The 14,775-nt window shown below is 43.1% G+C and overlaps 1 protein-coding gene across 1 annotated transcript; it reads left to right on the top strand.

The window, feature by feature from the left end:
• The first annotated feature begins 2,683 nt into the window (after positions 1 to 2,683).
• Positions 2,684 to 4,680, top strand: LOC118564712. Its single transcript, XM_036143549.1, has 2 exons — positions 2,684 to 2,703; positions 3,012 to 4,680. The coding sequence occupies exon 2, from the start codon at positions 3,042 to 3,044 to the stop codon at positions 3,900 to 3,902; it is 861 nt and encodes a 286-aa protein (XP_035999442.1). The 5' UTR covers positions 2,684 to 2,703; positions 3,012 to 3,041; the 3' UTR covers positions 3,903 to 4,680.
• The last annotated feature ends 10,095 nt before the right edge of the window (positions 4,681 to 14,775 follow it).

Raw genomic sequence — 14,775 nt, 5'->3', positions numbered from 1 at the left:
CGACCCTAAATAAGCCGGTATAAATAATGAATAGATGATCTGAATTGAATTGGACAAGCTATTTAAAAGCTACATGTTAAATACTGATCTATTTCCCAACAATTCATCCTCAAAGATCAGATATGCAGACTCTTAGTTACTGCAACCAGCTGTTTTTTTTTAATATAACTTATTTTTTATTGAACTTTCTGTTGGACACTTATAGTAAAGAAGGAGCAACATGCGTCATTGTAACAGCATATTCATATCGGCATACGATGGATCATTTCCAATGTCCATATTATGTGGTTGCAGTGATGGTGTCCACATGGTTTCTATAACAAAGCCATTTTCTCATTTATACGTCAGATTTCCATTAAAGAAACCTCCTCCACAATGCACAGTCACTGCGTCGTGGTCGGTGCCTCCCATTTATACCAATATCTATCAACGGCCTTTTTACTCACTGATAACACTATTCTTACCAGGTATTCATCTTCTGTTTGAAGTATGCCATGAGTAAAACACCCCAAACATAATATTTTACTCCTTCCGGGTACTTCATGCCCGATTATTGTTTTTCAGAGCAAGGCGTATTCTACTCCAGTATTCTGTTATCTTTTGGCAGGTCCAGAATACACATGTGTATGATCCACATCCATTTGACCACAGAGTCTCCAGCAGGGCTGTGGGCTGCATACCATTCTCTTCCAGCCAGTTGTGTTGGGTAGGTTTGTACCTAAATGGTACACAACATACAGATCAGTAGGCCAGCTGGGGTCAAGTGCCTTGCTCAGGGGCATGTTGACGTGCGATAGGGGGAGGCTGAAAAAACCTCTGGTGAAAGGGTTGTGTATGGTGTTTGTTTGCCATTTGGGAGGAAGGTGTTTGTTTTTTGTTAATTCAGCAGCTTTTGCAATATTTTTCATTTCAGAGTCACATCTAGGTCTGTCGAAGCATCGCATGGTGGGCAGCTTTCTGCAGAGTCAGTCGTGGAGGAAAAACTACGCTAGCCATGTTTGTTTTGTCTGATTTATTCACCAGTTATTGAATAACTCTTCTCTTTTCTTCAGATTTAGTTACACAGTTTATTTGTTAAAGTATTTCCTGGGTACGTAATTCCATTATCAAACTAGTTATTTATGTGTGTATTTATTTATTCTTAATTCTGGCCGTGTTTGACTTAAATATACATCTTTGTGGGGTTTTTAATTTTGGAATTCGACATGAAATATCAATTAAACCTTTTGATCCAAAGTACAGTGATTCATTTATATACTGGTCATATTTACCAGGCTCTAGGGATGGCTGCTTCAGTTAAACCATGACTGTGAGCCAGTGCACAGAGCAAGCTCCATGAAGACATGGATGAGTTTTATGTGGAAGAACTTGACTGGTCTGCTCAGAGACTTTACCTGAACCTGATACAGCACATTTGGGATGAATAAGAGTGGAGACTGCTAGCCAGGCGTTGTCGTCCAGCATTGATGGTTGACCTAACAGACTCTTCTACTTGTGTGTATGTGTTTTAAAGAGCAACGCACATGAGTGAACATGCATTTTTCAGTCTATCATGCAAATGTTCCACATTTAGCCACAGAGGCAAATTCTTATCTGCAGATGGCCTGGGTTTGCAGATGCAGTGGCAGTCCCTGCAGTTGGCCATTCGTCTGGAGGAATAGATGAACAGTCCTACAAACACTCTCCTAAACCTTGAGGAGTTAAAGCAATTGCAGCTACAAAGCGATGTCCCGCATTAAATGAAACCCCCAGATCAAGGATGCGATGCTGCTTCTCCATCCTAAAAAGATAGAAGCAAGCAAAACACGAACAAACAAAAAATGATCTGGCTGAGACTAAGGCAGGCATGCCCAACGTGTGGGGGCCAATTGTGGCCCTGGTACTGATTTTGTGCGGGCCCCCGACTGCATTTAAGGAAAGGTTTGGCTGACCAGCAACGGCCCTTGAGTGCTTTTGACTTGACAGTTTTAGCCCACAAGCTGAAAAGTTTGGACACCCTTGCACTAAGGCATAAAGCATAACTGAGATAGTAATAAGAACTGTAAATGTATTTTCACAAAGTGGCATTTTTCCTGAAAACCCCAGCTGCCACCGTTTACTGGCAAAGACTGCTTCACGGTTAAGAAGCTCAGCTGAGAAACTCTGACTTTAGCATTAGTGATGTTGCTAAATGACTGCATCATTGCAGCCCCAAAGCAGAAACTTTCTTATGACAGTTCTAAGTCATATTTATTTAATAAAACCCATCTAAGTATTAGCCTCACCATTCTCGACACACAATGACTGAGAATAATGTTTCCCATATCTTAAGGATTGAATTTTACCTTGAAATGCAAATTAAGACGCTTCAACAGCCTGTATACTTAATTTAAAAAAAAAATGTTGACTATATTTAATACCCTCCAAAGTTTATTTTCATGGTGCATATTCTCGTCCTCTCGTGGGGATATTATTTTATTTTCAAAGGCTTCCTAAATCAACAGGTGGATTTAAGGTTCAGTTGCACAAACAGCGGGTTTGTGTCTGTTGTGCTGCAGCAGCGGCTTATTATTCATCGCTGAGAAGTCGAGGATTCTCCCCCCAAGTGCTGCCGCTGTTACTGTCCCTGAAGAGATTTGTTATGGATGCTGTTGCCAGGCGCCTCTCTGTTGTCACTGGATACAGCTACGGACACTCAGACAGAGCAACAACACAGCGGTCTAGGTGAAATAATTAGGTGCCTTACGCAATTTCAGCTGTAGGATCATTTCATGCAAACATTAGGAAAGTTTAGGGTCCTTTAAACAAAGCTGCATCAGCAAACAAAGGTTGCCCTTCTGTACGAAGGGATTTTCTTTCTACGCTCTCTGCATCGCTTCTGTTTTTATTTAAAAAACAAAAGTGATGAAGCAAACTGAACTGCATTATGTTTCACTGTGGGGCTTTTATCCCGCGGGTATTCAGCCTCCCTGAGGAGAAGCACCCAAGTCTGTTATCTTCTCCCAAAGCTTACATTTCTCATCTCATCGCAGCGGCTCACTGAAAGCTGACCAAAAGTGAAAATGAGCGACGTGGCCTCAGAGACGGGTCCAGAAAAGCTTGCGAAGGATGAGCAACAGGACTGCGCCGCTGCAGAAGAGGAGCAGACCGCCCCGGGCAACCTGCAAGAAGACAGGGCGGAAGACAGCGGCGTAATGGAAAATGAGGCACAGGCGAAGATGATGTCTGCCTTCGAGCAGGTGCGTAACCAGATCAGATCACAGGGGGCGGTGAAAGCCCCAAAGAGCAGCATACTGCAGCTGGTGTCAAAAATCAAAGACATAGAAGCAGCGGCTGAGCGGGCGAACAGCCGGTCTGACGGCAACGTTGCCGAAGGAGAGGAGGGAAAAGAAGCCGAAGCATTAAAAGATGGCTCCAGGGGAGAATTAGATTTGAGGTTGGAGATGTTGAGTAAGGTATTTGAGAAAAAGCTGCAGGCTAGTAAGAAGGTCCTCAGGGACGAGTTTGAAGTTCAGATATGTGAAGCGCGTAAGGAGATGCAGGCCTACACAGATCAGACCCTGAAAGAGCTCGAGCGGAAGATAACAGGCCGAACACCTCACAGTCGCCAGGAGATACACCCCAAACCCCTACAAGAGGGCGCCGACGCCGCGGCGAAACGGAGGGCTTCTGCGGCTCCATCTCTGGCATCCAGAAGAGGAAAGATGCTGACCCGGACCCTGACCACCACCATCATTCCCACGGCTCCCGTCATCAGTGGATTGAAAGGCTCCCCGAAGGGTCAAAGCTTACCGGTGAGAGATCACGTGCTCTCACTGTCACAGAGCCAGTCCCAGCAGGGCCGCATCCCCCTCCCCCCGGCCCGGCCCCCGCTGCATACGCACAGAAAGTCCGTCCAGGCAAAATGCAAAACAGGAACGTGAGTTTGCTGGGGAGGCATAAAAATGAAGGCTGACAAAATTACTTTGGACTTATTTCTGACCATGTTTCTGTAATATCCGCTCTACTACAAGAGCAGAATCCTTGTCTGGCAGCTTCTACCGCGCCTCTATAACGCTGCCGTTCACACCTCCCACCAACTCGCTAGGTGCTGTAACACTAAAGATCCCTATGTAACAACCACCCTCCTCTCCTCAGACTCCCTACCTGGGTTTAAGATCCCTGTGGACGATGTTAATAGGCTCTTCCAGCATCACAAGACCAGAAAAGCCAGAGGACCTGACAATGTCTCTCATGACAGAGAGCCTGCCCTGACCAATTGGCCCCTATCTTCACCAGGATCTTCAACCAGTCTCTGGAGCTGTGTGAGCATCCCTCCTGCTTCCAGCGCTCCATCGTCATCCCGGTACCCAGGAAATACACCTTTATTGGATTAAATGACTACCTCTTTCCCGGATCTCTGTGCTCATGACATCCTTTGAGCGACTGGTGTCGAGGGACGACCTCCACCTGTCAGCGGATCACCAGCTTCCTGGCTGACCAGCACCAGCAGGCCAGACTGGGGAGCATCTTAAAAATAAACCATCAGCACGAACAACTAGATCTACAGAAGGGTTCACCGGTGCTGACATCCAGGACTTGTGCAGATCTAGGGTCAGGAATAGGGTCCCACACATCCAGGGTGTAAAATGTTTAGACTTTTACCTTCAGGTCGCCGTTACAGAGCGCTTTTTCCAAAAGCATCTGCCACAGAGACAGTTTCTTCCCCTGGCCTGTCTCTCTGGTGAACACTCGGCAGTCGTCTTTTTCTTTTGTAAAACCAAAGTACGCATATCTATTCACATTAAAAAAATCCTGTTGTTTATATTTATATTTAAAGTGTCTTCCCTGAGAGAAGACTGGAACCAAAGTCAAATTCCTTGTTTGTGTGCAAAGAAAAAAGGAGCTGATTCTGATCTTGATATTGTAACAGGAAATACATTTGGCACCCTGACTTATAAATAATAAACAATAAAATTCTCTTTAAATACCTTTAAATTGTCTGTTCATTTAAAAAACAGCCAATGTTCCTTCTTGTTTACCTGGTCCTTGTCTTTGCCTGCTCAGTCTGTACGTTTTCCCTTTTGGTTCCTTATTAAACTGATATTAATTAATTAATTGGATCATGCGGCTCCCACGCTCTTGCCTGCACATCGATCCTCCATCCACCTCCCCCATCATGACCCTTTTTTTCATTGATTTTACACACTCACATCACAGGTGGGACCAATCCACAGATTACTTTATTAAAGTGATTTGACGGCGGATTTGGTGTATTTCAAACTTAAAACTGATTTCAGTATTGACTACATACAAGTATCAAGCTTTTAAACTTTCCTTTCAAGGAGTCAAACTTTCTAGTGATCATTTAATGTGAAGCTCTCCAGGGTGCTGCTGTAAACGCATAAAATGAACTAGACATTGAAATATGAGAAACAGACTGGGCTTTCGTGAAAGGTTGCTTGTAACAAATGGGCTTCAGGTTTTTTCGTTAAGCTTCTTTATTCTTCTCTCTGAAGTCTACCTGTCCTTTTTAATATGTCAGGTTTTTGTGATGTGAAATAATTTGACCATGATAAATTCCATCTATAAAAAAAAATACTCTGTTGAATCACATTTTGATTCAATTTCTGCTTTCAGTTTTCTATACTGGTAGTCTGCCAGGTTGTCAAAATGTGACTTGTCAGTGTTTGACCTTTCTGGCTTCCATAAAATCTCCACATCAATCAGATTATGAGGACGTCTCTCATCCTCCGTCTGCTCTCTGCAACAGATTTTATGTCAGCTGCTGGCAAGCTAGTGGTTCCAAAACTTTGATTTTCTTCCACCAAAGCCATTCTTTTGGGGATTTGGGTGTAGTCTTGGACTCACTGCGATGCTGAAAAAGAAAACTCATCTTCATCTTCAGCCTCCTAGCAGAAACCAGGTGGTTTTTGGGTCAGCTGGTATTTAAAACAGAGTTTTTCTTTGTGGATAAAAAGTTAAATTGCATCTGAAGAAAAGTAATTCCACAACATAATGCTGCCCATCAGACCATAACACATTCTTAAACAAGGTTTGTGGTGAGATTTTAGCCTTTTCTTGATGTTTTTCATGCTATCACATGTGCAGCACAACTAGTACCAACCAGAAAATCCTGCAGCACCTTCAGCGTTGTTGTCGGCCTCTTGACAGCCTTCCCAGCATCTTTCTGTCAGCAAGGAGAAGAGCCTATTATTACTTATAAATAACCTAAACTGGTGGACTTAGAGACTGATGTGTTTTAAGAGTGCTGACTGAGACTGTGGTTTTGGGCCAGTTTCCTAACATTACATTGTTGGGAAAAAACATTGAAAAAAGTTTAAGGTTTAAAATCAAAATAGTATTTCTTCCTTTTAGGGCATCTTTGATCAGGTTAAACATAAACTACACCACATTTGAAGGTATTAATATTAATATCCCGTCAATGGATTCTGAGAGATTTAGTCTAAAGAAAGAATAACATTGGTTTCATCTTGTTCAACCTCCGACAGGTCCACATTGAAAAAGGGAGAGATCATTTAATGGAGTCCATCACCAAGTATGATAGGTTGGGTGTTTTTGGAACAGGTAACACTCTGCTTTAGTTACATGTAGCATGTTCCCTGTAATCTTTAAATAATCCTTTCACAGATGCACCACGGGCATTTAATGGTCTACAGTCAGTGTTGGTAAATATACTATGTGACCACCAGATGGCAGCAGTCCTGTATTTGTGCTCAATGATTCCCAACCAGATCGACGCTTCTGTTTCATCTTTGAAGTAGACATTAAAAAGGCTATTTTCTTTAAATTTCTTCATTTTCTTTTTTGTCTTTTGTTTTTCGGTGAAGACAGACTTCATTTGAATCTTGCAAAGCTATATTAAGAAATGGTTATTCTATCAGAGTTTTTGGCTATATTTAAATGTCCTTTTGAAGTCATAATTGTAAACATTGTGTTTGTGTCTCTAAGTCCATTAAGCTGTAATAAGAAGGAAATGTCACAAATGATGGCCACATCATAAATATTTTAACACCACTGCAATTACTCCAAAGAGCACCAGTGCCATTCCCCTTGCACTTTTTTTCTTACTCCGTCACATCGCAACCACCAAACTCAATCTGGTTTTTGTCTTTACGTGATAAACTGATACCAAGTTCATATGTGTGAAGTGATGGGAGGAAAACTGAACTTTTTAGGCTGCATGGACAACGCAGTGTACAAAGGAAAACAAAGACTTCACCCTCACAGACACCTACAGCACAGTGAAACATAACGGTGGCAGCATCATGCTGCGGGCATTGTTTTCTTCAGCGGGTTGCATCAGAAAATTAATAGAGTTTAGCTTTTAGATGTTATCTTGTTACTCTAGCCAGGCCCGTATTAAGACAATGTGGTGCCCCTGGGCACTATACCTCAAAGCCCCCCCTTACCCGTGCTGTCCTCTGGTCAAAAACATCAGACATAATCAAGGGGATTTCTGTAATCCCAAAAAGAATCACAGGTTTTTATTTGGAGAATAATTTGAAAACATGTATCTTTCTTCTTCTACATTTGTGAGTTACTTCCTGTTGGTCTCATATCTCATAAGATCGCAATAATTTACAGTGATGTTTGTGGTCGAGAAATGACAACACTCTTGGGAAGCAGAAGAGGATCATTGTGGTCCTACTAAACACCTCCCCTTTCCCTGCTTTTCTTATTGTTTCTCCATTCCTGATTGAATCCTATCTATTAATATAGGAATGTTTTTGTTATGAGTAGTAAACCGTGTGATGTAAATCACTGCACAGGGCAGGATAAAGGCCCCAAATGTTGGTCTGAAGTCAGTCAGAGAGGAGTGTGTGCATTTTTAAAACCCTCAGCATGTTGCTGCTCTCTAGTGGCCAAACAGATAACCGCTGCTCATAGAAACTGATTACCTGAAGAGACTTTGCAAACGTAAATAACCTGATGTAAAAACCAATGGTTTTTACTCCACAGACTCATGATGATATTTGTCAAACTAATGCAAGGAGAAGACTTTCATCCCTCTATCGTGCACCTTCCCCTTACTGGCTGCTGATAAACCCGAATGTCCTCACTGTAAGACAATAAAGAATTACTCTGTTTTATTCTAAATATGTTTCTCTTATGCAAAACAGAAGAAAAAAAATGTAATTACATTTTATATAATTCTCAGCTTTGCTTTCGCTTCTCTTCTGATTCCAAGTGTTGCATTTGCCCTACATTCAAGAGTTGTATCTCTGCTGGGTGGAGGTGTAAACATTTTTTGTTTTTGGGTGAGCTGAACACCTGAGTGCGTCCAGCAGCTGAACTGGCACTGGGAGCAGCCCAGTGACAGGAGATGCATTTAGCCTCCGAGGCGAGCTCAGGAGCCGCGCGCCTCAAAGCAGGCCTCCCACAATGGACGGGATAGAGAAGGATGTGAAGAGGATCTTTGTGTCTGAGGAACGACGAGGCCCCCCCCCCCGAGCAACCATATCCGGAACGTGGGGGGGAGGCGGGGAGGGCTTGTGCCGCACATTCAGGTCTGGCCAAGCCAAGCCGTTCACGGAAGCAGCATCTCCCGCCTAACGATTTCCAGCAGCAGCAGCAGGAATCATTAGTATGGAGCAGGCAGAAAGACACTGGTCTCTCCTGGAAATAGTCACCGGTGAATAAGGTCTGATCTGGATGGATGGATGGATGGATGGATGGATGGATGGATGGATGGATGGATGGATGGATGGATGGATGGATGGATGGATGGATGGATGGATGGATGGATGGATGGATGGATGGATGGACCCTTCAGCTCCTGTACAGGCTGTGTTCGGGGCCGTTTCTCTCAGCGTCTGCAGAATTAGTGCGAGGGGCCACTTCCAGGTTGAAGCAGACAGATTACAGAGACAAGCTGATTTCATGGATATCCCTAACATGGTTGCAATTTACAGTCATCATATGGGGGGGGGGGGGGGGGGGGGCTGAAGAGGGAGGCTGCAGAGTGTGTATTGCAGCTGCTCGGAGGCTTGCGTGAGGTTAGCACTGAACACGTTTTCCTGTGCGCGAAAGTCTTTTTTTGATAAGATTTGTGGTAATCTGACTGTTTTTCCAAGGTCTGTGGAGCACAAGTCAACATTGCCCACTGCCAGGAACGGATATGGAGATAACTGAGAGTGGGAACGTGGAGAAACCTGGAGCTCTAACTTTGTTTTTGTTTTGTTTTGTTTTTAAGCACAAGAAGGACAAACTTCAGACAGATTGTTGCTCTTTGAAGAAACCAACAAAAACTCCTAAACATTTTCACAGTTTGCACCACTACCTTATTGGGATTTATTGTTTTATGCCAACACAAAGCGGCACATAATGGTGAAATGAAGGGGAAATAATGGTCTTTGAAATTTATTTTCCTCCAGCTAATAATCTAAAAAAAAGTGTGGCATGCATTTCTATTCAATCCCCTTTACTGTGATACCCACAAATGAAATTCAGTTCAACCAGTTAGCAATAGGGTGTTTACTGAGTCTACTTGTGTGCGTATTTGAAGCTGTGTAGGGTTCAGAGGTTGATTAGAGAACATTAGAGAACCAACAGCATCAGGAAGACCAGTGGACACAGCAGACAGGTCAAAGAGAGAGTCAGGGGGGAGTTTAAAGCAGTTTTAGGTCGCAAAATTATTTGTCAAGCTCTGAACATCTCACAGAGCCCAGTCAAATCTCTCTGAACATAGAGAGAGTTACATAATGACCAATGACTACATAATTGGCCAGATGAACTGACAGACGAGGATAGCTTTAACCAAACAAGACTCTCAAAAACAACTCTGGAGGAGCTGCAGACATTCACAGCTCAGGTGGAAGATTCTGCTGACAACTATTAGTCGTACACTCCACAAATCTAGGCTTTGTGAAAGGGTGGCAAGAAGGAGGCGTTGTTGACAGGAAGACATTCACAGTTTACCCTAAAAACCATGATGGGAACTCAGCAAACATGTATGAAGGTGTGGCTTAGACGAGACCATTGGACAAAATTCATGTTTTTGGCCCGCAGCTAAAACACAATGTCACTCAACACCCCTTGAAAAAAAATCGACCATGGGAAAGCTTTTCTTCCACTGGCACAGAAAGCAAGTCAGAGTTGTTGGGAAAACGGACAGAGATAAATAAATAACATCACTGGAAAAGTGGCTGGTAGCTTTCTGCAGTGATAACGATGGAATGGTGTAGCGCTCTAAACATGTATGTGTCTTATAATAGGCTAGTCAAAGTTCAGGCTTAGGATTTTTGGAAAGACTTGAAAATAATTGTTCATAGATGCTCTCCATTCAATGGGACTGATTTTGTGAAGAACAATGGGTAAAAAAAATAATCCTTAGACGAGCAAAAGCGGACGAGACAGTCCCTAAATGGCAGGCGTGATTGCTGCTAAAGGTGCTGCAGACAAACAAACACCAAAGATTTTTGTATTTTTGGAAAAATCCTAATAAAATACACTGAAGTTTGTTCTCGTAATGTGACAAAATGTGTGAAAGTTCAAAAGATATGTGTATTTTATAAAATACTGTTATGAAATGTGTTCTGTTAGATGTCTAAATCAAGGCTGATCAATGACGCAGATTATTGGCCTTAAATATGAGGAAAGCACAGCACTTTATTTTTATGTTTTGACAATAATGGATGGAATTATAGATTCTGTACTTTCGGAGAACGGGTAATGTTTTAATAAATAAGACTGCAAAGAAAGTTGCAGTTGTTTTGCGGGCACTGTAACATGACTTTCCTGGAGGGGGGTGGGAAGGTCTGCGGGTTTCTGTGTCAGGGTGGACGGACTTGTTTTGGTCGATCAGAGGCTCGGCTGTCTAGACTGGTCCCGGGCTCACGCTTAGACTCAGACACCTCGTGTCATTAAACAGTGCGGTACAGTATTAACAGCACAATGTAAGCCTTAATCCTGCGTACAGTTCGTCATCACAGAGCTGTCAGGCTCTTTGGGAGCATCGCCCCGTAGGGGGATTTCCATGCAACCTGACATGTTTGCCCAGAGCTTCTTTGATTTCCCCAAAGACACCAGCATGGACATTAATGATGGCAAAGCGCTGTAAATGCAGAGGGAAAAGAGATAAATAAGCTGAACATGAACATCCATCTGCACCAAATGATTAAGGGACGTCATTTTAACAAATAGATATGCTTTAATGAAAACTTTTTGAGCAACCAACTTTACCAGATTTACCTTTTATTTTGTTTTGCCTTCAGTAGCAAATTGTTTAAATAGTCCAATCTTTTGTATTAAAATACACAGAGATTTTACTTTCATTAGGTTACGTCTAACCTTACACCTGTCCTCCTCACACTCGTTTTACAAAGACTCTGACGTGAGACAATAACTTAAACTGACTTTTTTATGTAAACTCCCTCTGCATCACACAGTAAAAAAAAAAAACATTAAAATTAAAAGTTGTGGTTATGATGCATTTGCCTGCATCTGCCTGTATTGTTACAGAATACAGGAGACCCCGGAGGAGGGGTCCTCCTCCGGGGTCTCCCCTCCACTCCAGTAGTAGCACCAGATCCACAGGTATGACAGGCGGGCAAGGAGAGGAAGAAGAGGAAGAAGAGGAGGGTCCCTCAGACATCCTGTGGATATTGATCCATGCTCTGACCTCAGACGTCTTGTTGATGTTGACTTTTCGGCAACAGATTTCTCTGAAGAAACTTTCACAGAGCAGAGAGTGCCCGTGCTTATGTTCTCTGCGTGGGTCATCGTTGGGCAACAGGTGGATGGATGCTACAGAGAAAGTAGTGGCTGGCGATGGCAGTGCAAGGAATGTGTCGGGTCTCTGTTTACATGTTCATGCTAACACACACACTCACACACACACTCACACACACACACACACACACACACACACACACACACACACACACACAGAGTAACACTGGGCGCATTTGTCGCTGCCTGGGTGGGATGCAACAGCAGGGAGATCTAAGGAAAGGACAGCAGTCGTGTTTTGGTTCAGATGTCCCGTCGGGTGTGGCGACTCACGCTGACGACAGAATTAGCCAGCAGGCACCTGTGGGGGGGGGGGCTTCGTTTCTCCTGCGCTTCACTTTGGAGGTGCAGACAGACGGGGGCATTAAAGGAATACCGGCAGGTTCTTTTCAACTTTGAAGGGACCATGCCGTATTGAAAAACACATCTTTACTTTATTTAGGTCCAGCAGCTGGTATTCTCACCAACATTAAAGGGATGATTTAGGATTTTAAGAGGGATGTCATCTTTAAACGGCAGCTAATATCTGACCCGTCAGTGGATAACAGTTTGGCTCTCTTGGTTTTGTTTACATCCGGAGCAGCTACAGTCCTGACGATGAAGACGGTCTGAGAAGGGCCAAGAGGGCGTCTGCCGTGTCGAAGCAACTCCAGTCTCTAAACATCATTGTGGTTTATTCTAGCTCCATTTTACAAAACTTTAAACATTTTAACATTTGTATTCAGTGTTTGTTTAGACAGAACCTGCTCATTATTTTCTCAGGAAAAGGATCTAGGAAGCAGTGCACCACCGAGGATCCTCCTGTGTGAAACGTATCATGTCTTTAGTGTTTGAATACGATCTCTACAAAGGTTTAAAGGTCCTTTGGTGCTTTAAATACAGTTTGCAGTAAGAGGCGTGACTTTTAACCAACTGGAGTTGTTTTATTGTGGTAGCAGTCTTTTGGTCTACTTTGGTCGTGGTGCCTCTTGGACAACAGGTTAGCTTCAGGCTGCAGGATCAGCTAATCTGGATTTATACCAAATGAAGACACTAAAAACAAGTCATCTACCACAGCTAAGATAATAACTGCTGACAACCTCATGCCAGGCTATTTTTGAATATTTCAACTAAATCCACACAAAAAATGTAGCAATATTTTTCATGTATTATTATTATTTTATTGTTATTCCCAAACCCAAACTGTTGTGACGTAACAAGAGTGCACGCCAACAAATGGCCTTAAAACAAAACACATCCCTGACCTAATCAGCTAGTGCGGGAGTGAAGTCAATTTGTCATTTGGTTCTTTGCGTTCACTTGATTTATAGGAACAAAGACCAGACTTGGGACAGTAAGAAATAAATACTTTTTGAATTGAGAAAGCTTCCGGGAGAGGAAGCGAAACGTCTTCAACTACGGAAAACAAGTCCAGTTGCTTTGTTTTTTACCTTTTTTTGGAATGACCATGACCTGGATGACTGAGAATCTTCACCAGCATAAGAAATAAATAAAAAAAACTCTTATAGAAAATGTAATCAAGCACACGTTAGTCTCCTCTTTATATAATTCCATTAGCTGGTAACCAACCTAAATGTAATGTCTTTTATTTATTACATGCAAATGGCTAAAACGCTGACAAGTTAATAATAATAATAATAATAGTAATAATAATAATAATAATCAGGGACCAGCAGATTTTCTATTATAAAATGAACATTTTAGAGGCACCGTGGAACCAATACCCACAGGCCCCTCAGGGGACAAAGGGACGCAGACAACATTGGGATGAACCCAGCGACCTGACGCACCAGTTGTATCTGTGCTGCCGTTGTCCCCCAAGGACCCCCGGTGCTTTGGTCAGCTGGCGCTTTGAGTGGATTTTCCCAACGCAAACTTGTTTGCTAACTGCATCAGACAAGCTGTCAGGCCGGGTCACCTCAGCCGCATCAGCAACATGTCGGACCGGCTCAACGTGCATGATTAACCCCTCCCTGTTTTACTTTGCACATATCTACATTTATTTGCAGGCAGGACTTCAAGATGTGTTTTTGTGGCTTTAATATGCAGCGAGAAAACTGGTACAATGGGTTTGAGTTTGCGTGGAAGTTTCCATCCGCTGCAGAGAGGCTGCAGTGGGGCGCCTTGCCCGGGCTATATGATTCTTTCGTCCAGATTCTTTACACGTGCATGATGAATATACTGCAGCACCTGCATCCATCACTGTTACCCTCCTGTGGTCCACGTATAGAGATCAAATCTACCCCACTCCTTCCAAGATGGAGCAGCGGTAACACATGATCCGACCCACACCGAGACACAATAAATCCTGAGGCTTCACTTTTTTTTTTTCTGCTTCACACATGCCGACACATTTAGAGCTCTGTGTTTTTGTCCAGCTTTCTCACCTCTGCCACAGTTTGTGTTTTTTTTTTGTTACTGTGTATGATAAAGCATCTCTGGTACACCCCCCACCCCCACTGCAACCTCTTTTTAACTCGTTCTAACTGCGATCTCCTGTCAGCGGGGACAAATATTGTCTTGTTTTCCAGCCCAGCTTCTTCCAGGATCAGGGTCTGGCTTCCCCCTGCCTCTGCCATGTCTTGAAGGGCGATTACGTCCAACAGAACTCATCGCTGTCAAATCAAAGCGCACCCAGGAGGAGTCCTCTCCTTGCTAATGAGCCCATTATTCTGTGAGCATCTGGGTCTGGGATATTCTCCACTTGGTGTTTAGACTCTTAGTGGCAGTAAAAAAAAAACAAAAAAAAAACTTTTAGGTATTTTGAAAACCATTTATTTTGTCAGTTGCCTGTATATAATTGAGAACACATGAATCCCTGCTCCTTCTGGTTTTTAGACCCAATAGAAACCCCTTAATGGAGACCCACAGGACTGTATCATCCAACAGTTAACGCCCCGTCGTTGGTGGAAATCACAACCGAGTATCGAATACACAATCGCAGGATGGGTGCCGCTTTGCATAATCCGGTTACAGTCTGGATACTGGCTGTGAATCAATAGAGATTAGAGATCTATTAGTCTGAAGGTGCAAACCCAATGCAGGGCTAATTCATAACAAAGC

Source organism: Fundulus heteroclitus, chromosome 12 (genome assembly GCF_011125445.2).
Source record: "Fundulus heteroclitus isolate FHET01 chromosome 12, MU-UCD_Fhet_4.1, whole genome shotgun sequence".
In the NCBI taxonomy this organism is placed as follows: domain Eukaryota; kingdom Metazoa; phylum Chordata; class Actinopteri; order Cyprinodontiformes; family Fundulidae; genus Fundulus; species Fundulus heteroclitus.
The sequence above is the reverse complement of the archived record's forward strand: the minus strand, read 5'-3'. Positions and strand labels throughout refer to the sequence as shown.